The sequence below is a fragment of the Rhamphochromis longiceps genome, linkage group LG4 (assembly GCF_057381845.1).
Source record: "Rhamphochromis longiceps isolate RC_006_pf linkage group LG4, R_longiceps_female_GT1.1, whole genome shotgun sequence".
NCBI lineage: Eukaryota > Metazoa > Chordata > Actinopteri > Cichliformes > Cichlidae > Rhamphochromis > Rhamphochromis longiceps.
Window position 1 is genome coordinate 33,990,393 of NC_140560.1, and position 25,881 is coordinate 34,016,273.

The 25,881-nt window shown below is 41.8% G+C and overlaps 2 protein-coding genes across 4 annotated transcripts; both read right to left on the reverse strand.

The window, feature by feature from the left end:
* Nucleotides 1-1,000: 1,000 nt before the first annotated feature.
* rundc1 (RUN domain containing 1) lies at nucleotides 1,001-7,378 on the reverse strand. Its single transcript, XM_085404675.1, has 5 exons — nucleotides 6,824-7,378; nucleotides 5,669-5,827; nucleotides 4,259-4,457; nucleotides 4,076-4,168; nucleotides 1,001-3,916 (listed from the first exon to the last, which is right to left on the reverse strand). Exons 1-5 carry the CDS (start codon nucleotides 7,217-7,219, stop codon nucleotides 3,054-3,056), a joined length of 1,710 nt encoding a protein of 569 aa, XP_085260801.1. The 5' UTR covers nucleotides 7,220-7,378; the 3' UTR covers nucleotides 1,001-3,053.
* A 1,018-nt stretch (nucleotides 7,379-8,396) lies between these two features.
* grna (granulin a) lies at nucleotides 8,397-25,442 on the reverse strand. 3 transcript variants are annotated; one of them, XM_085404677.1, is made up of 23 exons: nucleotides 25,391-25,442; nucleotides 24,619-24,759; nucleotides 23,639-23,776; nucleotides 23,402-23,530; nucleotides 21,290-21,371; nucleotides 21,092-21,198; nucleotides 20,807-20,960; nucleotides 20,596-20,679; nucleotides 17,878-17,975; nucleotides 17,448-17,684; nucleotides 17,008-17,244; nucleotides 16,574-16,810; nucleotides 16,085-16,321; nucleotides 15,596-15,832; nucleotides 15,159-15,395; nucleotides 14,725-14,961; nucleotides 13,301-13,537; nucleotides 12,871-13,107; nucleotides 11,776-12,081; nucleotides 10,229-10,465; nucleotides 9,868-10,125; nucleotides 8,942-9,134; nucleotides 8,397-8,813 (listed from the first exon to the last, which is right to left on the reverse strand). In XM_085404677.1, the coding sequence occupies exons 2-22, from the start codon at nucleotides 24,757-24,759 to the stop codon at nucleotides 8,991-8,993; spliced, it is 4,011 nt and encodes a 1,336-aa protein (XP_085260803.1). In that variant the 5' UTR covers nucleotides 25,391-25,442; the 3' UTR covers nucleotides 8,397-8,813; nucleotides 8,942-8,990. The 3 variants fall into 3 exon arrangements, with proteins under 3 accessions (XP_085260803.1, XP_085260804.1, XP_085260802.1); XM_085404678.1 differs by having other exon boundaries at nucleotides 8,397-9,134; nucleotides 20,596-20,676; XM_085404676.1 differs by having other exon boundaries at nucleotides 8,397-9,134.
* Nucleotides 25,443-25,881: the final 439 nt, after the last annotated feature.

Sequence of the window (25,881 nt, forward strand, 5' to 3'; positions counted from 1 at the left end):
AACAGTCTGAGGTGGAAATATTGAGCTGCATGATCTCTCTTTGGGCAAACATTGAAAACAGGTCCAACAAACCTGAACACCACACAAGGGTTAAAAACAAGCAAACAAACCAAATAAACCCAACCAACCCTGCTCCTGTTATAAGACAGCAACTTCTGACCTTCGCCATCATTAAACATCCAGAAATAACAGCAGATTTTAGCTAATAGGTTCAGCATTAAATATTAATTTTTTACTAATAAATATCAAAGAAAGGGGCTGTTAGTCCCTTTGTATTAGACACATGAGGTGTGATCAAGACCCAAACCATATTCAGCCTGTTTGGGTGAGACTGCATTCAGTTTGGATGCAGTTTCACTTACTGGTGAAGAAATCATCAATCAGTAGGCAGAACTGAATGCATCCATGGTGGTTTATTGTAGGAGTTTGAAGGGAAACTGTACCATTAACTGCACAGACACATGAAGCTGTAGATCTGATTTAATTTATCTCGAAATTCCTAAAGAAATTTCAGTAAAATCTGTTAATTCAGTGAATCAGAAACCTAACTCAACTGTTCAACCAATCCACTGCTCTGCATTGCTGATGGGTACCTGTGTGAGTGCAGTCATTTGGCTTAAAGTTATCCTGCTATCACAGTGTCCACTAGACTGACTGCTCCCTCTGGTCTTTGAATACCTGTCATTCATATTAATGCATTCACGATCACATTTTACCAAGTCTTAAATTTACGCACTCTGGTGGCTTGAAACTGAAACTGTTTTTATTCGGCTTACTTTTTCCCCTTCTTCAGTCACTCTCATTTGGATGAGCTGTTTTCAGACAGCTGCAACCCAGTCTGCTCAATCTGTTGTGCACAGCAGGACATAAAGATTGGATGCATTCTCATAGCCAGTCTCTCTTCAAAACATTGGCATCAGAGTCTAATCTATAGACTGTAGCTATAAATAAATAACCCAGATTAAGCCATCTCCCAACAGGCATTACCATTAGGCTTTTAGTAACAGAAGAGATAAAGCCTTGTGAGAAGCTCAGCAGTTCATTTATTACATTTAATTCATTTACAGACCAGGTTCCATTAAATAAGATTAAAAACTAAAAGATAAACATCGTTCATATCCCAATATATAATAAAACATAAACAGATGACCCAATGTTTCTACTGTTACCAGACTGAACTGCTACAGTTACAGTACAGCTGCTACTTTAAGCCTTTAACTGTTGAGCTAAGCTATTGAATAAATAAATATGTGTCAATACATAAATAACACAACAGCTGAACAAAAAGCAAAAACAGGGGAAAGAATGAGAAAACCATAACAAACCTATCCCAAACACACTTTGCTATTCACGTAACACATGGTGCACACATGGTCTCGTGCAGGAAACAAACTCAGAGGTTTGATACATACTTGTGGTCACAGGAACACTGAAGCTTTAGTCCCGAAAACAAGACTTAAACTACACTCAGTTTGCAGGTGCAGTTCACCCCAAAATCAAATTTACACAACAGTCCTCTGGTGTTTAGTGCGATTTGTCCTTCTAAATGGTTTTGGTTTGCAGCGGTTTAAGAGAGATCCCTGCTCAGCTGTAGAAATATCTGCTTATGTTGAATAGAAACTAAATGACACAGTTGGTCCCATAAATGGATTTTTACAATATATATGAATTGCTATTCAAATGTTTGAAGATCATGACCATCCCTACTATTTATCCTTTGTGTAGGAACCTTTTTCCTTCCACTAAACTAGTTCTTACCAAAAATTCTTGGTAAAATATCTTTAATCAGCAAAACGGCAGAAGGTGGCGGTAATGCATTTAACCTGTGATTGACAGTCAATTCCCAGTTCCAAAAGACAGAGATGAAGATGGTGCTCGAGGCTTTATGACAACACTGCACAAACCAACGGGTCACCGTGGCTACGTCCATCTTTTGTACCGTCGGTGCCAACTACCAGGCAGGAGGTGGGTTCAGGAACTGTGCAGTCTGGCCCTCCTCTTGAAGCTAGCATGTCACAGGGTCACAGGGTGGGGGAATTCCCAATGAATCTCACGATGTTTTGGCTTCAAATCATAACAAGCAGCACTAACAGCCAAACGATAGCATATAGAAACTCAATTTTGGGGTGAACTCTGACTTAATAGCATCTACGGTTTATACATTCAGTTATATAGGACGCGCAACTGAGCTGGTCTCAGGATGATGGAAAAAAAAACAAAACAAAAGTTTACATCCTACAATTATGTCAGTTTTGGGATATTCTCATCCATATGAGCTGGATTGAACTACACCTGAAAGGAGGAGGAAAGCAGCAGTTTATACAGGGTCAAAATGCTTTTTCAAACCTGAAACACCAGAAGTGACACCAGCTTCATCTGCTACAGCTGCATATTTCTTACATAACACCACCCACATCTGGGTTTTCCTCAGCAGAGGAAACCATATCGCACGTTTTCCTTTACGGGCTGACCTAAGTGCTGCCGTTTAGCCAGTTTGCTACACATGATTTACCAGCTGAATTATTCATTCGCAAACAGAAGCCACTGCACTTTTCACTGAGAACAAGCACCCGTGACAGCTCTTGTTTACCATGGAGAGGCCACGGTAGAGCAAACTTCCCGCTCGTTCATTTGCTTCCTGGATTGTCAGACTGGAAATTACAGTAGTGATTACTGTAAAACTCTCACACAATGTTTGCTGCATAGCTCAGGCCACTAACAGGTACGACAGGGGAATGATACAGTATGATGAGCAGCACAGGTCGCTAAGGTCAGGAAGGCTAAAGATGAGGTAATCTCCATCTCCACAATAAGGCATTTTTACAGTACAAGCAGCTGAGTCTTTGATATTTTAATATAGCAGGAATGCAGACTAACACGACATTATCACCCATGCATGTAGTGTAGACATCACATACTTGCACTTAACTTTAGAAGGGTTGCTGCTTAGATAACCTTTAAAAGGCTACATACTTAAAGCAAAGTCATGCTTTTGGTCCTGAATGTTTGGTAAGAGCAGTTTAGTTCAGCTGATAAAACAAACACTCTCATCCTCAGAAAGCATCTTTAATGTTCTTCAGCTGCCGAACAGCCAGATCCACAGGGAGGTTGAACCTGAGGTGGCTGATGCGACCCAGGATGCGCAGGGCTCCTTCGAAGCCGGTCTGCGCCATGTAACTCCAGGAGTGATAGTGCGGGTGTATCAGAGTGCCCGACTTGCACAGCAGGTTGAGCCACGATACGAGCCGCTGCTCATTCAGAGCCATGCACACCAGAGCTTTGAACTCCGAGTCCGGTCCTCGCTTGTAACGTCCATGCTCCTTCAGCACAGTGTGAACGGCCCACAGCAGAGACTGCTTAGGCGTGACGGTTACCGGGCCGCTACCAACGTGCAGGCCGAAGGACTGAGAGAGCTGGCGGGCCGGTGACTCTACGAAGGCCTTCCCGTTTTTGGAGTGGTAGTACTTCACAAAGAGTTCCCATGGGTGCATGGTTTGTGAGACCGGTCTGTAAGGCAGAAGGCAGGAGATGGGTGCCAGCACTACGCTCATGGTCTGAGAGGGTGAAAAGAGGCCGTGAGCCAACAAGTCTTTCAGAGCAATGGCCAGCTCCTTCCTCACAGACGTCGTCAGCTCGTCTCGGGCCCCCAGTGTGGAGCTGCTGGTGTAATTGACCACGTGTTCGACAGATGGGTGCCTATGCGATCCCAGAACTCGCACCTTCTCCACAGCTGCCTCCAGACGCTGCAGCAGGGGTCCGTAGTCCTGCCCGCACAGATCCTGAGGCCACATGCTCTGGGGGACGTGTCCGGTTGCGCAGCCAAATTGGCTGGCAGCAAAGATTTGCAGCACGGCCAGGGCCTTCTGGATCAGCTGCAGGCCGGTCTCTCGCATCTTCTGGGCCTGCTCTGGGTCCACTGCAGCAGGAAGAACCACAAGAAAAACGCATATTAGGAACGCACACATTTTAAAGACTTTATTTTACAAACGCTACAAAGCAAAAAAAACTGTACCCTGTGTTATCAAAGCTACAGTTAAGAAATCTCTGTATACAACAAACACACAGAGTGTCTGACCTTTCTTCTTTGCTCCTGGAGATCTGGTATTGGTCCCTGCTGCGCGTGGCTGCTGGCTGCGTCCATCTGACAAAAGAGGGTTCCCCACCTCATCTTGTGGAAGAAAATGTCAAAGTTATCATGTGAATGAAATTAAAAATGAATCTCATTGCTAGTAAAACCACGGCTCAGAAGGCTGTGTACCCTGGATGAAGTTGATGAACATCTCCAGATCCCTGATTTGCGTTTTGAGCTGCTCCACCAGCTGCTCTTTGACTCTGGCTGGGTTCACTATCTGAGCGATGGCAGCGTCCACTCTCTGCCTCAGCTCCTCAGGTGACAAGTTCCCGATGTCCTCGTTCAGGTTTACATCCAACTTTTTGATCAACTCGTCAATGATGACCTGGAAAACACAAGACAGGCTGAAGCTTAAACGCCTTTTGCGTATTGTCACTGCCTCCAAGAGGGAGTAGAAGCTTTTGAATGTTAAGGGCATTCTTAAATTTAAACTTGATGGCTGTTTAAATATGTTGCTGTTGAAAGTTGCTTATTTGCACACTCAACAGATAAATGGCCTGTATTTGTATAGCGCATTACTAGTCCCTAAGGACCCCAAAGCGCTTTACATATCCAGTCATCCACCCATTCACACACTGGTGATGGCAGCTACATTGTAGCCACAGCCACCCTGGGGCGCACTGACAGAGGCGAGGCTCCCGGACACTGGCGCCACCGGGCCCTCTGACCACCACCAGTAGGCAACAGGTGAAGTGTCTTGCCCAAGGACACAACGACTGAGACTGTCTAAGCCAGGGCTCGAACTGGCAACCTTCCAGCGAACTCCCAACTCTTGAGCCACAATCGCTCCAAATTTGGCCGATGACATCATGGAGATCACTTCGACTTTCTCATGTTTGCATGGCTTCATTCAGTGGCATCACTAACACACAGTTCAAAAGTCTAATGAATAATGGATTGGCTCAGCTGAGAAACTCTTTTGCTCTTAGAGCTTATAGTCGCGAATTAATCTGTGGAAATGTTGTACTTTAAAAAAACCCTTATTTAAAAAAAACCCCTTCTGAACATAATGTGATCTCGAGCAGGTTATCTAACAGTGATCTCCCCTAGATAAAAGAGCCATCTTCCTGACAGCGAAATCTTTCGCTTTAGTCTCAAGTTCCTCACCCTTCCAGATCAAACCAACTTTGATTTCTTGTTATATAACCTTCATATATGCTAACAAAGAAATGGCACAAAAATAACTCAAATATAAATATAACTACTTGTACAGCTTTGTGATTACAGGATAACCTCTGTACTTTTTAATAAGTATTAATAGGTATGAGAGAAACAGCTTATCCTTACAAAACCTGGGGCATGCTGAGGTCAGATATTTGACCTGAACTGAAACACGCAAACATCACATTATATTGCTCAGCATAATGTAATGTTTATGAAAGTACTCGAAGACACTTCAGACGGTGGAAGAGCCTGAAGTTTTTATTTGCACTTTGGTGGTTGTAAAGATTAAAAGAGAAACAGGGATTGAAGGCTGTCAGGAAAACCTGTAAACAGCATTTAAGTGCTGTGATGTTTGCATTGACACAAACCCACCTTCTGTCTCTCCATGACGACGGACTGCGGCAGTGAGTCGTAGCTTCCCTCCTGGTAGGCAAAGCGCTCAAGATCATCCAGCTGCGTCTTCAGCTGGAAAATGAGATCCTTCTGTTTTTCCCTCTGTGCTTCCAGACGTTCCCTCTTCTCCCTCTCACTCTGACAGGAGAAAAACACAAACAGTCACTCTAGATTTTACAGACAGGAGGAGCTGACAGTGTGAGCATCACAACACTGAAACAGCATGTAACAAACAGACACCAGTGTGGACGCTTTGCCAGCATCAACAAACGGAAATTTTGTTCCCAGCATTTTCCAGTTAAGATGAAAACACACAAAAAAACAGAATATTTGGGCCACTTCAAGGTCTGACAAACACTGAACAGGACTTTTACACAAACCAAACTCTCAACGAGACATCAGGTATCGCTTCATACTCACCAGATCGCCCTGCAAGCAAAGCATGCAACAGGGGAGACAAAGAAAAAGGGCTTTTAGGTCAAACACATGAGGAAAATCTATAGTCACACACACAGCAGCTAACGAGGACAAGGCTGTGGCCGAAGAGGGGTTAAAAAGAAGAAGAAGAAAAGGAACAAAGCAGGTGGCTTCAATTTCCCTGTGCAAACACAAGCCTTTATTAAACAGACTGAGATCTGCTCGAGGCATTTTTATTGAGCCTGCGCCGCTGTGACTCACACGCCTGTGACAAAAGACAATAGGAGACATTTTTTTTCCATGAGAGATAAGAGTTCTGCAGGAACACACAGGTGGGCGCAGCAGGCAATCCTGTGATGCAATAAAGACACTTTAATCAGAATAACTGGCTGCTAGAGAGTAAATGTGTGCATGTTGGGCAGTTTAATAGCGCTATGAGCATTTACCCATCAGAAAAGACAGAAAAGGAGGAGGCTGGAAAACGAAACCAATTAGTACAGGTATGCAATGTTTATCCAATTTTAATGCTGACACAGAAACAGCTTTTCAACCTTTTGGTACAAAATACCAATAATATACAGCAATCCTAATATATGGAGTGAATGTGAGTAATAATAGGAATCAATTACAGAGCAACACAAGGAAATATTTATTTTAAAATTATGACACTTCTCGTCTGCGCACTGTCTGGAGGAAGTATAAAATCAGAGTCCTCACCGAGTTCTCCAGCTGCTTGGTGTCCTGAGCCCTGCAGCCCACCACATGCGGGCATCCCCTGAAGGCGAACTCCTCCAGGTCTGCCAGCATCCTCTCCTTCTCCTCGCTCTGTGCGTGAACGATCTGCTTCAGTCTGAACTGGACCTGAGCGAAGTGAGAGGTGAGTGCGAGGAGAGAGGAGTTTAGTAAGTCCTGCTCCTCCTCGAGCCTCCTCAGCCGGGAGGTCATTTCCTCCTCGCTGGCCGACGTCGAGCATCTCTGCCTCGAATGAGCGCCCCTGCCGCAGCTCCCGCTCTCATCCTCGGGGCTAGCCACAGCGCCCACCGGAGCCCACCGCTCCCCTGCTCCGGCTAGCACAGCCTCGCTATCCGAGGCTGACAGCTCGTCTGTGGACATCTTTGAACAGCCGACCTCGCTACGGAACCGTGTCCGCTTTAATGTCGACGCTTGGAAGATCGTTTATTTTCTAATGCCGAGCCGAAAACAAGTAGAATCAACACAGACAGAACAGGTGCAACGCCATCTTAGGAGGAAGGATGATTCACACGTCAAAACGCAGGCACGTCAAGTAAACGGAGTCAATTGCCGGAAACTGGGCTCGCATGTCTTCAAAATAAAAGTTTAAATAAACGTTTACCTTAATATCGGAAATGCATACGTGCATAAAAGGATGAGCTAAATGAGCTAAAGGGACCCCGTTGGAAATGAAACATTTAATTATATCTTGAATGTAATTGCACTGAGTACCGGAGGAGCAGATCAGCTGATCCCATTCTGCACTCAAAGGAAAATCTACTGGACCTCACAAACGAAATAATTCTGTGACTTACTTTTCATTAATTACCCCACCTGCCAAATCCCATTTTAACGTCCCTCTATATATTTATACAATGTATAAAACACACCATTACTGCGAACATGTAACTTTAAGCTTTCGATTAATGTAATAAATAATTTCACAGTTCATTTAAGTGTCGTATTTTTATCATTTGTTTTTAAATATTTTATTTTTATTTGTTGTTTTAGCTCTTTAAAAAAACAGTTTTGATATTTAATCAAGAAACTTACTTCTCCGGGTTAGACTATTATTTTGAAACGTAGAATCGGATGTTTGGATTTCCACTTAAGCTGTAATTTTTACTGCTGGTAGACAGGAGGCAGCACGAGCCCACATAAAAGCTGAAATCACGGTTTCAAAAATAAAAAAAAATAAAAGTCAAATCTCCAGCAGTACGACGTCAGCCTAAAAAGTGAAATTCTGTGCCGGAAGTAAGGATAAAGGAAAACAGGCCAGGTAATCTTTTACGTGAAATTGTAGTGGACTTCCTTATTGTAACACCTGTTTTCTTTTTATCATTTGCATGGCCTTTTTGAAATGTGACAAAGGAGAACAATTATTTCTACTTATACCAAAGAACAAAATATATATTATAATGTTATTTATAGCAGACATTGGCACTGTAAAATAAATATAAAACTAAATATAACAGCATTCATAAACTGCATTTTCTTTTTTCACAGCCCTTTCTAATAAACCACAATAAGTGACTGGACAACTTTTAATAATGTCACTTCTTTTTTATTGATTTAATGGATAATGTGACACTTTGACAGGGTAAGATCATCCAAGCATGAATTTCTTCACCTTTGCCTCATTAACACAGATTACTAATCCAATGCACAAAATTATGAACCCAAGATTTAATGAGTAATTACACCACAAAATCATTAAATGATCAGACTGAATGTTCAGAATGATGAAAGATATTGAATCAGGTTTTGACTGATTGACTATTATTGATAAAGAAATAACCTTTTCAACAGAAGGCAGCTGCAGCAAGTCTTAAAGAAACAGATGACTGACAAGTGGAGTGTTTCGATTGTCTTCTATTGTGGATGGAGTAGCATTTCAAGTGACAAACTGAGTGTGCTTGGAATAACAAAGATAACTCCTTAAATACATTAGTCACACGGTCATCTATATAATTAGGTGCATTCAGACCAAAATGTTCAACTTCAAGATTGCAAACATCTTAGCAACTGAGGTGCAAATCGTTTTCAAAGTGTCATTTAAAAACAAAGCATTTTGAAATTAATGTAGAATTCTTTCTCCATTAGTGCGTTATATGCAAAAACTAAAACTAGTAACAGTTTAGAGGTGGTGTTTTCACACAATTAGGGCTCTTTTTTTGTTGGCGAGGAACACGTGCCAGTTGGGCCAGTAAAGCTTGGAGTTCTGGATGCAGGAGTTTTCTTCCGTACAGGTGTACCCGGTCGGGCAGCAGTGCTTCATGTTGCTGCAGCACACTGCCTAGAGGGAGGACAGAGGGAGGAAAGTCTGTAAAAAAAACTGAATGGTTTACTTAACTCATACACGCTCCCTTTTTATTGGCACAAAACCTCACAATTCAGACGTTGTGATGCTTTATAAGGCATTTTTTTAAAAAGATGCTGCAATGTAAGTACAGATTTGCCTTTTAGTATTACATGAAAACACAACAGTAATACCACTAATTTTTTTAAGTAGCAAAGTTCTCCTTATGGCTCTGTTTAGAGGCCTACATATTTATACAACATATTAGTTTAAAACCTATTCATGTCAACAGTGGTTTAACCTACTAATTTGTTTACAATGGAGCTCATGTTGAATCTCGAGCAGTGAATATATGTTTACAAACTAATTAGAGGGTAAAATGGTTGAGTTTGCAGTCTGGTAAAAGGTAACCTAACTGTGTAAAGGGTTATAATTTCACTGAAGGATGGAACTGAAATCTAGGGAATTACTGTATATAGTACAAAATGAGGAAATACTACTTTGGCTGTAAAATAAAATTACTTTCATCTGCTGACCTAAAACTGGACTTTCCAGGAGTGATCTCAAAATAGCAGTGAGCCTGAAGGCAGTCAAGAGGTGCAGCCTCCCTTTTCTGAGGTAAGCATATGAAAAATTTTGGAGCCCTTGGCTTACTGACAGTTCTCAGCTCTCCCTGACAGTTAACATAAAGCAGGAGGAAGGAAGCAGGACTAGTTTCTGTAAATCATACGTTAGAAGATGGACAGCAGCCCCAGGAAGTGGCAGAAGTCCTGCAGCAAGTTTCATCATGCCCGCAATTGGTCTGTTCATCGCACTTGATGTCTTTGTGCTTTGTTGGGCTGAGCTGGGGTTGAGGCTCAAGTAGATACACCGGTGTCAGTGGGACTCTCTCCAGCTGCATCATGATGAGCTTCTGGCAGGATCTGGATAAGATGTCACAGGTGTAACCCTGCGGGCAACAGTGCTCCTTATCCGGACAGCAAACAGCCTGCAGACACATAGTTGGTGCAAATTATAGTTCCCAGTTTGCATAGGCAAAGCCTGACCTGATGAGACGGCTACCAGGGTATATGATATTTTCATGCACTCACATTTTTGAGTGGACAGCAGCCCCACTCGCCTGTGAACAGCTTGCAGCAGCTGGTTTGTTCAGGACACTGGCTTGCACCTTCGCACTGGACAGAGTAGGGCTCGGCCTCGTCGCTGGTAATGGCTGGAATTTTGGTGTACCATGGAATCACCACTTCTCCTTTTATGCACGACGTGCGGCTATTGTCACATTTGTACTGGTTAGGACAGCAGTGACTCCCATCCTCACAGCACACCGCCTGGGGAGAAGTGAAAACATGAGCAGTGGCTTTCACTTCATCAATTCTGCTGTTTCACTTCTTTTTTCATTGGTGTATATATAAAGGTTATAGAGAGTCTGAAGAAGATGCTGAAATTCTATTCTAGAAACTTAAAGACACATCAGTTTATAAATGACTATTATAAATTCAGAGTGGCAACCAAAATAAAGTTCATTCGAGTTCATTTGAGTGACTGTGGCCTGTAAGCTGCTAAAGTCGCCAGTTCTCAACAGGAATATGAGAAAAGATGTGAAACAGAAAAACAGGATATCACCATGCAAATTAGGGCTAAAGATGATGTCTAGTTGTGCTTTTTTGGGGCTTGATGAACAGGTGACATTCAGTTAACATCTTCCGTGACTGCAGTGTGGGCGGCAGGTTTTTCTTTCATAAGCTTCAAAGGAAGTTTTAGGAATGAAAAAACTCAGCCGGCCTAAAAACTGCTTGGTGATCTGTGTGGTTCCCCCGCCCTCCACACACACACACTCACACACATACCTCACACCACATGGTCTAAAATAAACCATCTAATCCTCTTTTAAGATCTCTTGCAACTTCTTCAGGATGTTTTGAATCTTGCCAGGTCCTAAAAGAGGTTGGCTTTTAAAATGATCTAAACTATCTTATTTTCTTGTACTGGATTTTTCTCTTTCTTGTATTGTAGAAGGACAAATAATCTTCAGCTACACAAAAGACATCAACAAAACCACTGTGGTGTAAAAATAAGCTTTTTTTCAAAACCTGGGAAATGTTACTGACGGCCCAAGGTGTGTAATAACTGACAGTGTGTTAGTGTAGAGTTAGTGAAGCATTTCTTTACATATTGGAGGATTAAATGACAACAGCTTTGCAAATGAAACTGTGCTGTACTGCACAACTTATTCAAGCAATATGTTTGATTGGTGTTTGTGGACTGGCTGGTAATCATAGTAAACATCAACTGCCTCAATTGTGTTGTGTGAAAAAAATTACAAATTTGCATTCTCTTCCAAAACCGCCGTTTATATCAGGAGTGGAAGTATGACTCATAGATGTGACACATACGTGTAAGCATTGTTAGGATGCAAAGTAATAGTGACGTTAATGTTGACTCTTCCAATGACTGCCAATAGAAGCAACCATTTTAGAAAAGATGGATGAGAACAAGACCTTATTGACACTTTCTGTATGTCCTCCTGTCATTATAAAATTAAACTGCGACAAATATGCGCTGGGCTGCTGCATATTGATGTTTAATAACAGATGGAGGAGACACGAGGTCAGTGATGCTGTGAAAAAGCAGAGCTCACCTCAGGCAGCGGACAGCAGCCCCACTTTTTAAAATTCTTCATGTAGCAGCAGGTGGTTGACTGAGGGCAGCTGGTGTGGGCATCACAGTTAATCATGCCTTCTTCTTCTTTGTCCTCCTCCTCCGATTTAGCGCTTGTTGTTGGACTCTCAGTTGTAGGCTGCACAGTAGTAGGTGCTTCAGTAGTGAACGCAGGTACCTTCTGTAGCATGGGAGTTGAGCCTGATGGGCCATTGCAAGACACGGCGGTCGGGTCACAGGTGGTGCCGCTCGGGCAGCAGTGTTTGTGATCGTCACAGCAGACCGCCTTTTATGCAAAAAGACAAAAGTGCAGTCAGTCACAGATAGTCAAGTTCAAATACAAACAGAAGCCTGACAATGCTTGGCAGAGCAATGCTGACAAAAATAAAACAGGTTAAATGCAATGTAGATTAAAAATATTATTTGATATTTCTAGAAATATAACAACCTGCTTTTATTTTTTGTCACGCACTACACAAACAAACTGTGTCTGTGCAGAGGCTAGCAAAGACAAGGGTTAGTGCAGTCACAGAACTTTCTTTTGTTTTTAAGTAAAGTGGGTGCAGCAGTAAATCATGTAACACACTCACCGTTACAACGCACTTGTCCAGTCTTACTGACCTCAGAGTAATTTTACACTCTTAACAAGTCACATTTTTAACCACAGACTCTTTATTTTCTGTACACTTTATCTACATCACTCCATCATCAACCACGAAACCACTGTGTCACCGTGGTGGTGTAAAGAATATTCGCTTTACTAGCTGTAACTTAGCCAGCAACATGCTTAGGCATGTATTGGTAGCTTTGTCACTGTAAGTCAACTTTTACCTCATCAATATGATACTCAAGTGGTCTCCAGTTTTTGTAAAAGATGCAGGACATACAGCACGTACAGCAGTTTAAGCTCCTTTAACTAACAGGTTCCTGGTGATAGCTGCATGCAGCCATCCAGAGTGATGGAACTTTAGGTTACCAACAGTTTTCTGTTTGGTGTAAATTTGACATTCTGTGTGTGTTAATAAAGTACTTTTGAGAAATGTGGTCTAAAAACCGATTTCAGTCCAATGCTAACCTCTGGCAATGGACAGCAGGCCCAGCGACCTTCTTGGGTTTTACAGCAGGTGGTGCCATCAGGACAGGCTGCTGTGTGATCACAAGGAACTTTCTTCTCCTCTGCCTTCTGCTTTATGATTGCAGGAAGCTTCTTGGCCCAGGGCACAGACATCAGGCCGTCTTCACAGGTTTGAGCCTCCAAGTTACATTTCTTCCCTTTGGGACAACAGTGTATGAAGTCTTCACAACAAACAGCCTGGAATTAGGGCAAACAGAACACCATCAATATATTTAAAACACCTTAAACTGCAAGTAATTATACATTTAAGCAGAAATGTCTAAATAAATGGCAGACGAGACTCAGTAGTGTGTGTTCGCACTGCACTCCCCTCTCTCCTCCAAATTGAAAAGCATTTAAAAAAATGGATGGATAAATGGTAATACTGTACCTCTGGCAATGGACAGCAGGCCCAGCCACCTTCTTGGGTTTTACAGCAGGTGGTGCCATCAGGACAGGCTGATGTATCGTCACATGGAACATCCTTCACCTCTACCTTCTGCTTTATGATTGCAGGAACCTTCTTGGCCCAGGGCACAGAGATCACGCCGTCTTCACAGGTTTGAGCCTCCAAGTTACATTTCTTCCCTTTGGGACAACAGTGTATGAAGTCGTCACAACAAACAGCCTGGAAATGAAATGACAGCACAGACAGAAAGGTGTCAATATACTAAAAACACCTGAAATGTTAAACAGAAACTGTTAAATAAATATCAGACGAGGCTGTGGTGTATGCTTATGCCCTGTCCTCGCCTCCTCTGCCTTTTACCCTTCAAGCCTGACAAAGTAAAGCAGTTAGGGAAATGAATTAATAGATGCCCCAGAAGTTTGATTCTGCTCATCTGGACGTAGCGTTTTCAGTGGGAGAAACATTTCATCACTCATCCAAGTGACTTCTTCGGTCTCAGCTGACTGCAGGTTTCCCCAACCTTATAAACAGTACATTTGCACAATGTCTGAAACTAGCCCACTGAATGAACAATGGGCTGTGAGGTCAGTTCCTTGATCGTTACTATGCAAATTGTCATGACTATTGATTAACAACCACTCCAGTCACAGAGAGTTGGGGAAGGCTGTAATCACAGCATTGTACGATGGTGAAAGATGTACCCTTAGACCTCCCCCTCGATTCAGAGATGGTCTTTCCCTTTTCACCCAAATAGCCTCCTTGAATCCCCGCTTAAACGAGTGTTCCTCACTGTCCAGGATGTGTACATCCTCATCACTGAAAGAGTGTCCATTGACCTGTAGGTGTAAATAGACTGCGGAGTCCTGGCCTGACGAGTTAGCTCTTCTGTGTTGTGCCAACGGTTTCGCCACAGGTTGTTTGGGTTCCCCCATGATATAAATCATGACAATCCTCCTGTCACCTAACAGTGTACACTAAATTATTCTGTTTGTGTCGGGGGACCTGATCCTTGGGGTGGGCCAATTTTTGGTCCACCGTGTTTTGGGGTTTTAAAGCCACAGAGACGCGGCGTTTAAAAAAAATTTGTTTCAACTGTTACGATCCTCCTGACACATAATGGATCACTAAGGATTTTCGCTTAGGCAACCAGTTGTCCTTCTCTCCTGGATTGGCTGGAGCTTTCCTTAGCCCCCTTCCCATTACGAGGGTGATAGATTGTCTGAAGCAGTTACAACAAGGCAATACTATTGACCGGACTTCATGCCACAGGCTATGCCCGGGGAATCTACACCAAGTCTGTATAGTGTACCGAAGATACATCAACAGGGTGTACATTTAAGACCACTTGACGGTACCTGCATGATTAGGCATGCATCAAGACAAATTAATAGATGGTAACACTGTACCTCTGGCATTGGACAGCAGGCCCAGCCACCTTCTTTGGTTTTACAGCAGGTGGTGCCATCAGGACAGGCTGATGTATCGTCACATGGAACATCCTTCACCTCTACCTTCTGCTTTATGATTGCCGGAACCTTCTTGGCCCAGGGCACAGACATCAGGCCGTCTTCACAGGTTTGAGCCTCCAAGTTACATTTCTTCCCTTTGGGACAACAGTGTATGAAGTCGTCACAACAAACAGCCTGGAAACAAAATGACAGCACAGACAGAAAGGTGTCAATATACTAAAAACACCTGAAATGTTAAACAGAAACTGTTAAATAAATATCAGGCGAGGCTTTGATGTTTGCTTGTGCCCTGCCCTGCCCTCCCCTTGCCCCTCCAAGCCTGACAAAGAAAACCAGTTAAGAAAATTGACGGATAGATGGTAATACTGTACCTCTGGCATTGGACAGCAGGCCCAGCCACCTTCTTGGGTTTTACAGCAGGTGGTGCCATCAGGACAGGCTGATGTATCGTCACATGGAACATCCTTCACCTCTACCTTCTGCTTTATGATTGCAGGGAGCTTCTTGGCCCAGGGCACAGAGATCAGGCCGTCTTCACAGGTTTGAGCCTTCAAGTTACATTTCTTCCCTTTGGGACAACAGTGTATGAAGTCTTCACAGCAAACAGCCTGGAATTAGGGCGAACAGAATACCATCAATATACTAAAATGACCTTAAACTGCAAGTAATTATACATTTAAACAGAAATGTCTAAATAAATGGCAGACAGAGCTGTGTAATATGTGTTCATCCTGCCCTCCCCTCTCCCCGCCAACCCTGAAATTGACAAGCATTTAAGAAAATGGATGTATAGATGGTAATACTGTACCTCTGGCATTGGACAGCAGGCCCAGCCACCTTCTTGGGTTTTACAGCAGGTTGTGCCATCAGGACAGGCTGATGTATCGTCACATGGAACATCCTTCACCTCTACCTTCTGCTTTATGATTGCAGGAACCTTCTTGGCCCAGGGCACAGAGATCAGGCCGTCTTCACAGGTTTGAGCCTTCAAGTTACATTTCTTCCCTTTGGGACAACAGTGTATGAAGTCTTCACAGCAAACAGCCTGGAAATGAAATTACAGGATAAAAAAACACCTTAAACTACAAGTAGTTACATATATAAATAGGAACTTTGAAACACATGTGAGACGAGGCTGTGTGGTATGTGTTAGCCCTGCAATAGACAGGAGACCTATCCAAGGTGTAATCTGCCCCTTATCCCATCCCATGAGAGCCAGGATAGGTTCAAGCCATTCCCTCATCCATGAAGTGGACAAGTGTTTAAGAATATGGATGGATAGATGGTAACACTGTACCTCTGGCATTGGACAGCAGGCCCAGCCACCTTCTTGGGTTTTACAGCAGGTGGTGCCATCAGGACAGGCTGATGTATCGTCACATGGAACATCCTTCACCTCTACCTTCTGCTTTATGATTGCAGGGAGCTTCTTGGCCCAGGGCACAGAGATCAGGCCGTCTTCACAGGTTTGAGCCTTCAAGTTACATTTCTTCCCTTTGGGACAACAGTGTATGAAGTCTTCACAACAAACAGCCTGGAAATGAAATTACAGGATAAAAAAACACCTTAAACTACAAGTAGTTACATATATAAATAGGAACTTTGAAACACATGTGAGACGAGGCTGTGTGGTATGTGTTAGCCCTGCAATAGACAGGAGACCTATCCAAGGTGTAATCTGCCCCTTATCCCATCCCATGAGAGCCAGGATAGGTTCAAGCCATTCCCTCATCCATGAAGTGGACAAGTGTTTAAGAATATGGATGGATAGATGGTAACACTGTACCTCTGGCATTGGACAGCAGGCCCAGCCACCTTCTTGGGTTTTACAGCAGGTGGTGCCATCAGGACAGGCTGATGTATCGTCACATGGAACATCCTTCACCTCTACCTTCTGCTTTATGATTGCAGGAACCTTCTTGGCCCAGGGCACAGAGATCAGGCCGTCTTCACAGGTTTGAGCCTCCAAGTTACATTTCTTCCCCTTTGGACAACAGTGTATGAAGTCTTCACAACAAACAGCCTGGAAACAAAATGACAGCACAGACAGAAAGGTGTCAATATACTAAAAACACCTGGAATGTTAAACAGAAACTGTTAAATAAATATCAGACAAGGCTTTGATGTTTGCTTGTGCCCTGCCCTGCCCTCCCCTTGCCCCTCCAAGCCTGACAAAGAAAGCCAGTTAAGAAAATTGACGGATAGATGGTAATACTGTACCTCTGGCATTGGACAGCAGGCCCAGCCACCTTCTTGGGTTTTACAGCAGGTGGTGCCATCAGGACAGGCTGATGTATCGTCACATGGAACATCCTTCACCTCTACCTTCTGCTTTATGATTGCAGGAACCTTCTTGGCCCAGGGCACAGAGATCACGCCGTCTTCACAGGTTTGAGCCTCCAAGTTACATTTCTTCCCTTTGGGACAACAGTGTATGAAGTCTTCACAACAAACAGCCTGGAAATGAAATCACAGCACAGACAGAAAGGTGTCAATATACTAAAAACACCTGAAATGCTAAAGAGAAACTGTTAAATAAATGGCAGTCAGGGCTTTGATGCTTGTGCCCTGCCATCCCATCACCCATCTTCTCTCCCCTCTTCCTCTCCCAACAAAGGAAGCCAGCTAAGAAAATGGATGTATAGATGGTAACACTGTACCTCTGGCATTGGACAGCAGGCCCAGCCACCTTCTTGGGTTTTACAGCAGGTGGTGCCATCAGGACAGGCTGATGTATCGTCACATGGAACATCCTTCACCTCTACCTTCTGCTTTATGATTGCAGGGACCTTCTTGGCCCAGGGCACAGAGATCACGCCGTCTTCACAGGTTTGAGCCTCCAAGTTACATTTCTTCCCTTTGGGACAACAGTGTATGAAGTCTTCACAACAAACAGCCTGGAATTAGGGCAAACAGAACACCATCAATATATTTAAAACACCTTAAACTGCAAGTAATTATACATTTAAGCAGAAATGTCTAAATAAATGGCAGACGAGACTCAGTAGTGTTTGTTCGCACTGCACTCCCCTCTCTCCTCCAAATTGAAAAGCATTTAAAAAAATGGATGGATAGATGGTAATACTGTACCTCTGGCATTGGACAGCAGGCCCAGCCACCTTCTTGGGTTTTACAGCAGGTTGTGCCATCAGGACAGGCTGATGTATCGTCACATGGAACATCGTTTGCTGGAGAAAAGACATTGAGAAAAAAATTAATCCACTAATGTTTCATGACTGCCATCGTTGTGAGCCCTCACTTCCACTGACTGAATGTAATAATCATCCTCATGAACCATTTGATAAGTGATACGAACAACCAGCGAGATCATCATGAGATTTTGTCAAATTTGGAATTGACGACAATAACAGTTCCATGTTATAATTACTAAAATTACCTGGTGCACTCTTTGACCACTCGCAGTGTTATGGAGCAATGTCAGTTGTCAGTGAGTTTGAACACGAACAAAATTAAAGAAAATGAAGACGCCCCAATCAATTAAATATTATTTCTGAGTTATGACAGTAAAAAAATGCATATAACATAAAAACTAGTATAATTTACCACAGACTAGTGACACGTCTTTCAATATTTTTGTTTTACTTAAATACCTGTCAGTAAAGACATCCATTCTCTGACTAAGAATTCATGAACTCGAAACTGCAAACATTTTAATTGTATTTAAATAAAAGACTAAAACAATTACACAACTGCAAATTAAATATAAAATGTTTCTCCTGAAATACAAAGTCCTGAATGATCAGGGCCTGTCATATGTTATCCACACCTCATAAAACCATATTATTCCAATAGTGCATTTCACTTTCGGACTGCAGGTTTACTTGTGGTTCGTAGGGTTTTTTGAAGTAGACTGGGAGCCCTCAATCCCAGTTTGGATTGAGGGGGCAAACACCGTGTTTACTGTTAAAACATTTCTTTTAATAAAGCTTATAGTGAGGCGACTCTTGTTTTGAATCGGTGCTATATAAATAAAACTGTACTAAAACTTTAACTGAATTGAATAACTTCCTTGGTCTAAAGAAGCCTGCTTTAAGTCACAAGGGGCAACTGTCCAAATGACTCCAATACGGTCATTTGTGTTGTACCATGATAGAGATGTAATGATGACATTAAATTCAGACCAAATGGTGGAAATATGAGAATGAAGAGGATGCACCATAGTTAAAGCTAATCAGAGATGTGTGTCCTGCTGTGCACAAAACACAGCGAATTTATTGTGAACCATTTGATTGGCTCATGGAGGAAAGATAAATAATTCCTGTCTAAATAAAGATATAACTCATTTATAGTTGGCAGGAACTGAGGAGGAACAGAGCTGTTTTGGGCAGAAGTAATGCAGGCAAAAGCACTGTTATATTAAGACAGCTGCATTCACCACTATTCCTTTCTCTTGTAGCCAAATCAGAGTCAGTTTGGAGCAGTCTGTGTTATATGAGGAAGTATTTACCAATACAGTCACACATACTGGAACAATTTAGATGTCATGCTACAAAAGCCATTCTTTAAAAATAAAACTTCTCCTTTTTCCAAGTACTTTTAAAGGTTGACTGTCAAGTTTGATCTGTCAAACAAACCATGTGGTGCTTCAGGTTTCTGCCCCTCAGCCTCAGTGTTTTTTTGTTCCATGACATTGCAACAAAAATCATCACATTAAAAATATATATTTGAATTGAAAATGCATATTGGACTAACAGCAGAACCAATGATGTATATTGCCAAAAGTATTCACTCATCTCTCTTCACACGCATATGAACTTCAGTGACATCCTGTTCTTAACCCAAAGGGTTTAATATGATGTCGGCCCACCATTTGCAGCTATAACAGCTTCAGCTCTTCTGGTAAGAGTTTAGATTATTTATTGTTTATTGAAACTTAAAGTTAGGCTGTGGCTGATTTGAGTGACTGGTGAATGCAGACAGGACTGCTAAACTGTTGATTCACAGAACTGGACCTCTTGACCATACTTGCCATACAAAGTTGTTTTTGTTTTTTTAATACACACAAGAATTGACACATAAAAAAAAAAATGTGGCTTTCTGTGTGGTTATTTGTAGTAACAGCACATCCAAAAAGTGTAAAATTCTATTTGCATGTTACTTAGCAGGTATCTGTATCTGTGCGTTATTTGTTCTTAGCATTCCGGCTTGTCCCACCAAAATGCTTCCACTGATTTCAGAGTGGGTCGTTGCAGCGGCTCCCCCTTTTACCTTCAATATCATATTAAAAGTTCAAACTGGGCTGCCTGCACTGTAATATTTTGACGTTTTTCATGAGTTACAGTGATGTTTCTGAACAAGCATTATAAATATGTTGTAATAGTTAGCAGGCTTGGTAAGGGAAAAACTACCACCAAACAAAAACATTAATTGAAGACGGGGTGTTGCAACATTTAATTATAGCTGGATAGACCTGCCTATCAGCGCCAGATTTGTCTTGTCATTACCAGGAAATAATGAAACTGGTAAGAGAAAAAAAGATTTACCTGAACCATTAATCATGCACGCACTGGCACACCTAAAAACCGACAATGCCAAAAAAAATGGCCCGAAAGTGAGTCAGTGGACCACCTTTTAAAAAATAATATCTTGGAAAGCATTTGACATACGAAGCAAAAAATTCTCAGCAGTCATTTTAAGATGTTGAAACTTGAGATGGAATCACCTTTATGTGTCTTGTGATAAATCATGTGCTTTTTTTTCCAGTCTCATTGTTCTACATTATTTGTTTCATGGGGATAGTCTCACCTGCAGCTGCCTTAGCAACTGATGACACATTTACTGTCTTACCAGATGGAGGAAGCAGATTGGCTGTGGTGACTTTGGGGGCGTTTTCTGTTCCTGTGTTATTCACTGCTTCAACTGGCACTTCTTCTGGGAACAGAAAAACACAAAGATTAAGATAAACACACACACACACACACACACTTTCAAATACTTAGTGAGAACAAGGAACTAAGCTTAACGTTCACAGCAAAACAGTCAATTAAAAATTTCTGACCTTTCTGGTTTTCCCAAGCTGCTCTCACTCTGGCAGGGAGCTTTGCCCACATTGGCATCTCTTTCTTGGTAGAAGAGTCAATGCATTTGGAATGCTCGACATCACATGTGGTCCCTTCAGAGCAGCAGTGTATCTTGTCAGCGCAGCACACGGCCTGTTCACATGGAAAATAATAAAACACCATTAAGTCACGATAACTGGACGTCAATGCAGGACATGCAAATCCATAATTTGACTTTTTTGTCATTCATGATCTCACTCATGGTATGGAGTAGCATTTTGTACCTTTGATAGTGGACAGCATGCCCATTTCCCGTCATTTGTTTCACAGCAGGTGGTACCATCTGGGCACTCTGAAATGCCATCGCTGCATAGAACTGTAACCACGAGCTCTGCAACAATATCACATGAACATCAAAACTCAAAACAGGAAAAGGAATAGTGATACGACTGAATTATGATACTTTGGCGGGGAAGTTGAACCTTTTTTGATGCAGCCTCGGCTGTCTGAGCTGCAGTCGTGGCCCTCAGGGCAGCAGTGTTTGCCATCGGGGCAGGAGATTCCCTGATAGCAGTGAGAAAATCAAGAATTATGAATTAAACAAAAGCATTGGAACTGTTTATCTATTCATGCAGTAAATGAAAGATTTCAAAGAGGAAAAAAGGTTCAGTGAAATAAAGAGTAACAAACGACCAGCTGCTGTTTTAGTGCAAGCAGAAACCGCTTTTACAATCTCCAGCCAGTTTATTAGGGACACTTTTTCAGCTGCCATTCTACTAATATATTAAAGCTGGTGGTGGTGTGATGTTTGGAGGATGTTTTCGTGGTGCATTTAGTACTAACTGAATATCTTTTAAATGCCACAGCCTGTGTGCTGCTGACCGTGTCCATCCTCGTATGGCTGCAATATACCTAACTCCTGATGGCTGCCTCCAGCCGGTTAATGCACCACACCACAAAAGCTCAGACCAGCTCAACGTAGTTTCTTGACATGACAATGAGGTCAATGCACTCAAAAGATCTCCACAGTCATAAATCTGGGTCCAACAGAACACTTTTTGAATATGGTGGAAGAGGAGGTTCACATCATGGATCTGAATCTGATGTTATCATGTCAATGTACCAGAATCTCTGAGAAACATCTCTTTGCAAAGTTCAAGATGCAAAAAGATATTTAGTTAGTAACTAAAGGTGCTTGTTATATGAGGAGACTGCAATTATACAACAAGCATGTTATGCGCCATGGAGGTTTGGCTTTTTGAAATGAGGGGCTTGACCAAGCTAGAAGGTGTAGCTAATTAAGTGGCAGGTAAGTTTACATTAAACTTGTAACAAGAGCAAAAATCTATTCCAAAGCACTGAATGTCCTCGGTAAAGTGTAGAAGCTTAGTGGGTCAACCAGCTATGCAAACAAAGCATCAAAGAAAGATCCTCTTTTGAGAGGAAGTAAGCTCTATCACTGTGCAAGTGTCTTTTTCATGGCATCGATTAAATGGTTAGGGACTTTGCTGTTTATCAGTTGAAAGACCGTTAGCTATAAATCTGGAAATTAAAAAAGATAAATCCCTAAATTGAAATTAAAATAAAATACAAGCAGAAAAAAAAAATGAGACGAGACATAAATAATTGTTGCGTTGGTGCTGGTGAAAGATACTGAAGTATTGGTCATACATAACAAAAGGATTTGTAGATCTGAGCCAATTTCTGTTAGAGCTTTCCCTTTAAACAGAAGACTCAAGATGATAAACAAAAGTCTTCTAAAGTGCATGTTGTTTAAATAGATTCGACTTCCTACTGTAACCCAGTGACATAAAGACATCTTTTTACTTTTTCCCACGAGAGCCTGTGGGGTGGGTAAGGGAAATATCCATAGCTTTCCTAATGGATGTTCTGTAACAGCAGGTGGAGTTGTTAACAGCTTAAATGCAGTTTGCAAAAAAAAGTTAAGATTTATTTAGAGTGACTCTTTAGAAAAGCAAAGAGAAGGGAGGTGTAGTTTTACCAAACTGTACTATGTTGTTCAGCACCGACCTTTGTTATAGTGGTGTGATTCAAGATGCAAAACAGAAGTGAAAGATGTTTAAACATGCCGTACCCAAAGTACAGTAACAACCAGGGAGCTTTAAAGGAAGTGAGATGATGCTGGAAATGAATATGACAATAACTAAATATGACAAGGGGACAAAATACGTGAACCTGTTATCCAAAACATCAAAGCTACTGACAGGTGAAGTGAATAGACAACCATCTTGTTGCCATGTACTTAGTAATCATATGCAAGTTAATCTGATATGTACCAGTCACCCAAAAATTTGCAGACTAACTCTGCCACCAATTTCCTGGTAGTGAAAACTTTCAGAGACCCTGAGTGAGTACCCCTTCTGATCAGAGCTCTTTTGGCTGCACAATATTAGAATAACGAGTTTTAATCATGTGGTTGATCGGTGTGTATGTATGGAAATCCCCTCCTAGATTCAAGATTCCTTCACAGGAATGAACCACAAATAAAAGATTAGTGTCATCACTCACTTTGTTTTTCCACTCAGTGCTACTTAAGTATCTGAAGCACATCTTATTTGTGGTGGTTAGCTTACCTGAGTTAGAGGACAGCAGCCAAACTTCGTCAAACCCTTCAGACAGGAATACTCAGCAGGGCATCGTGACAGGTCGGGGCAGATGTTGTCGTCTTCCTGACTCTCGTATGTCTTGATCATCCTGAAGGACTGAGTGGTCAGAAGGTGGGAAAGAGGACAGTATTACTTCTTTTAATCCACCACGATTATTTAATCTGACTTTGTGACAGAAAACAACTAACGTGTGACGACGCTTACTTTAGAGACTTTGGGCTGATCAGCAGGGGTTCTTTTCACCCAGGGGATGGTCAGGGTGGTATTAATACAGCCAGATAAGGCTTTATTACAGACTGTGCCCTCTGGACAGCAGTGGATGTGATCATCACAGCACTCAGCCTGAGGAGACAGCAGTAGTAGAAACACTTTGACTACCAAAGTTTGAAACAGCTATCACATTGAGGGAAAGCGGCACGTCCTTCTATCTGGATTTCAAAGTAGTAAAACACAGCTGAGGGTGAATAGTATCGCTGCATAATTATATTTACTTTAAAGTATAAGTGAAGGGTTATCTCACATGTACATTTAACTATAGACAAAGGGACAATTTACCTACACTGAAGGTGACGTACTGCAGCTTTGCTCAGTAGGTTAGGATGGAATTCCTCCCTTTTGCACTTTTGGAGTTATTTTAAAACAGAAATCTATAGAAGATTTTGTCCAGTTACCATGAAGATGTGAACACTACACATTTTACTCTTTAATATTTACATACTTGATGACTAATAAGCTGGGCTGTTTTTAGTCTATAGGAATGCATTTAGTTGATGTGAATGAAACTGTTCATACTAATATATAAAGCTAATAGATTTTTATTGATTTAAACAAATGTCGTATAGCAAAATAATTTACAACAGGTCTGATTCTGGTTTTAAGTAAACCAACTCATCAATAACAGCAATCATTTCTTCTGATTATAATTGTAGATGTCCGACGTCTCTCAGAAACGTTTCTATACATTTGTTTTTTGTTTTGTTTTTAGAGATTGTGAGATTTTCATACATCAAAACTTGGTTTAAATGAGTTACTAGCAGAACATGAACCCAAATGGATATCCGTTGGGGTCCCCCCCCCCCCACTCTTACTGCAAAAAGGAAGCCAATTAAAACAAGTACAATAAATATAATTACATTGTCGTGAACACTCAAGTTGCATGATGGTATAATAACACCTGGCCTTACGTTTTCATATCGGCAACACCCGTAACCGTTTGCTGGGCTGTTGCAGCAGGTTTCCCCTTCTTTACACAGCCCTCCATCTGGACACACATCAGCACCAACCACAGCCAGGGCGGCCCAGCAGATCACAACCCACTTCTGCATCTGGAGGGGGAAAAGCAAAAGGCACACAAATGGAAAGTGAAACTGGCGGAAGGGGGGGATTTCTCTTTCACTGACCACCACGATAAATGATATTTGTACATTAAAATTCTGCACACATTCTTGATCTTATCAGGTCACAAAGAGTTTGATAACCATGCTCGGGCAGTCATGCCAGTGGTGTCTCGTTATATTCCTTATGTCTGTCTCCAAAAAAACCGAATCTCGGCTATCTGGTCAGCTCGGTTCGAGTTTTAAAGGGAAAATGTCAAATAAAAGTGATGAACCGGGTCTAAACACTGAGCTCAAATGTTGTCTTTGACAAAATAGTGGTTTTCTTCTTTCTCCAGATGTTCAACTTTATTGAAGATGTTTCTTTTATCGTCATATGAATAAGCAAAACAAATGCACAGTCTAAAATGAAATAAATCCACTTTCACTTTCGTCTGGTTTATATTCCTTATTTAACCTAAAAATCTAGCCTCTCAGGGGAAATTCTGAGCGACACAGTTGAACTCTTTATATTGCAAGATAAATACACAGACTGTGAAACTTAAAACAGCTTTTTATAAGGCCCGCACCGATACATGCATAAATGCAATGATAGACGAAATAAAGTTTTTGATGCTCTTACCTTTATTGAAAAAAAATGAACAGAAGGGCTGTTGTGAGCAGGTGTTTCACAAGAGTCTCGCCACAAAATGACACAAATGATAGCCTGCAGTCTTGAACACACCCCGAAAGGGGAGGGAGAGGAGGTGCCTTAATGTTGCTGTACACCTTTTAACGCCAGCTCTGTCTCTTCAATGAATCAGTTTTTAATATTCATAAAACAACGTAGTACAGGCATAGTTGAGAATTTCAAAGAAGCATATTTATTTACAGCCATTAAAAATGCAATAAGAGCCTGTGACTAATAAGAAAATACGGATTGCTAACGATATCACGCTGTTTGTGTGGTACAGTGTTTGGCTGCCAAAAAGTTTCTGGTATTTGCCCGAAAATGATCGGCCATATTCAGACGGTTGTGCAAGAGTTTTTTGTCTATAATCTGTCAAAAATAATAATAACAATAATACTATTTGCAATTTCGGTTTTTGCAAAAGTGACTCTCTATCTATCTAT

Excerpts from the sequence above, each read along its gene's own strand:
- rundc1 (XM_085404675.1), bottom strand. The coding sequence starts at position 7,219 with ATGTCCACAGACGAGCTGTCAGCCTCGGATAGCGAGGCTGTGCTAGCC. Across the intron at positions 5,828-6,823 it reads CCAAGCAGCTGGAGAACTCG|AGTGAGAGGGAGAAGAGGGA; the intron begins GTGAGGACTCTG and ends TTCTCCTGTCAG. Across the intron at positions 4,458-5,668 it reads TCGTCATGGAGAGACAGAAG|GTCATCATTGACGAGTTGAT; the intron begins GTGGGTTTGTGT and ends TGTGTTTTCCAG.
- grna (XM_085404677.1), bottom strand. The coding sequence starts at position 24,759 with ATGCAGAAGTGGGTTGTGATCTGCTGGGCCGCCCTGGCTGTGGTTGGT. Across the intron at positions 23,777-24,618 it reads GGTGTTGCCGATATGAAAAC|GCTGAGTGCTGTGATGATCA; the intron begins GTAAGGCCAGGT and ends CTGTCTCCTCAG. Across the intron at positions 23,531-23,638 it reads ATCAGCCCAAAGTCTCTAAA|TCCTTCAGGATGATCAAGAC; the intron begins GTAAGCGTCGTC and ends CTGACCACTCAG.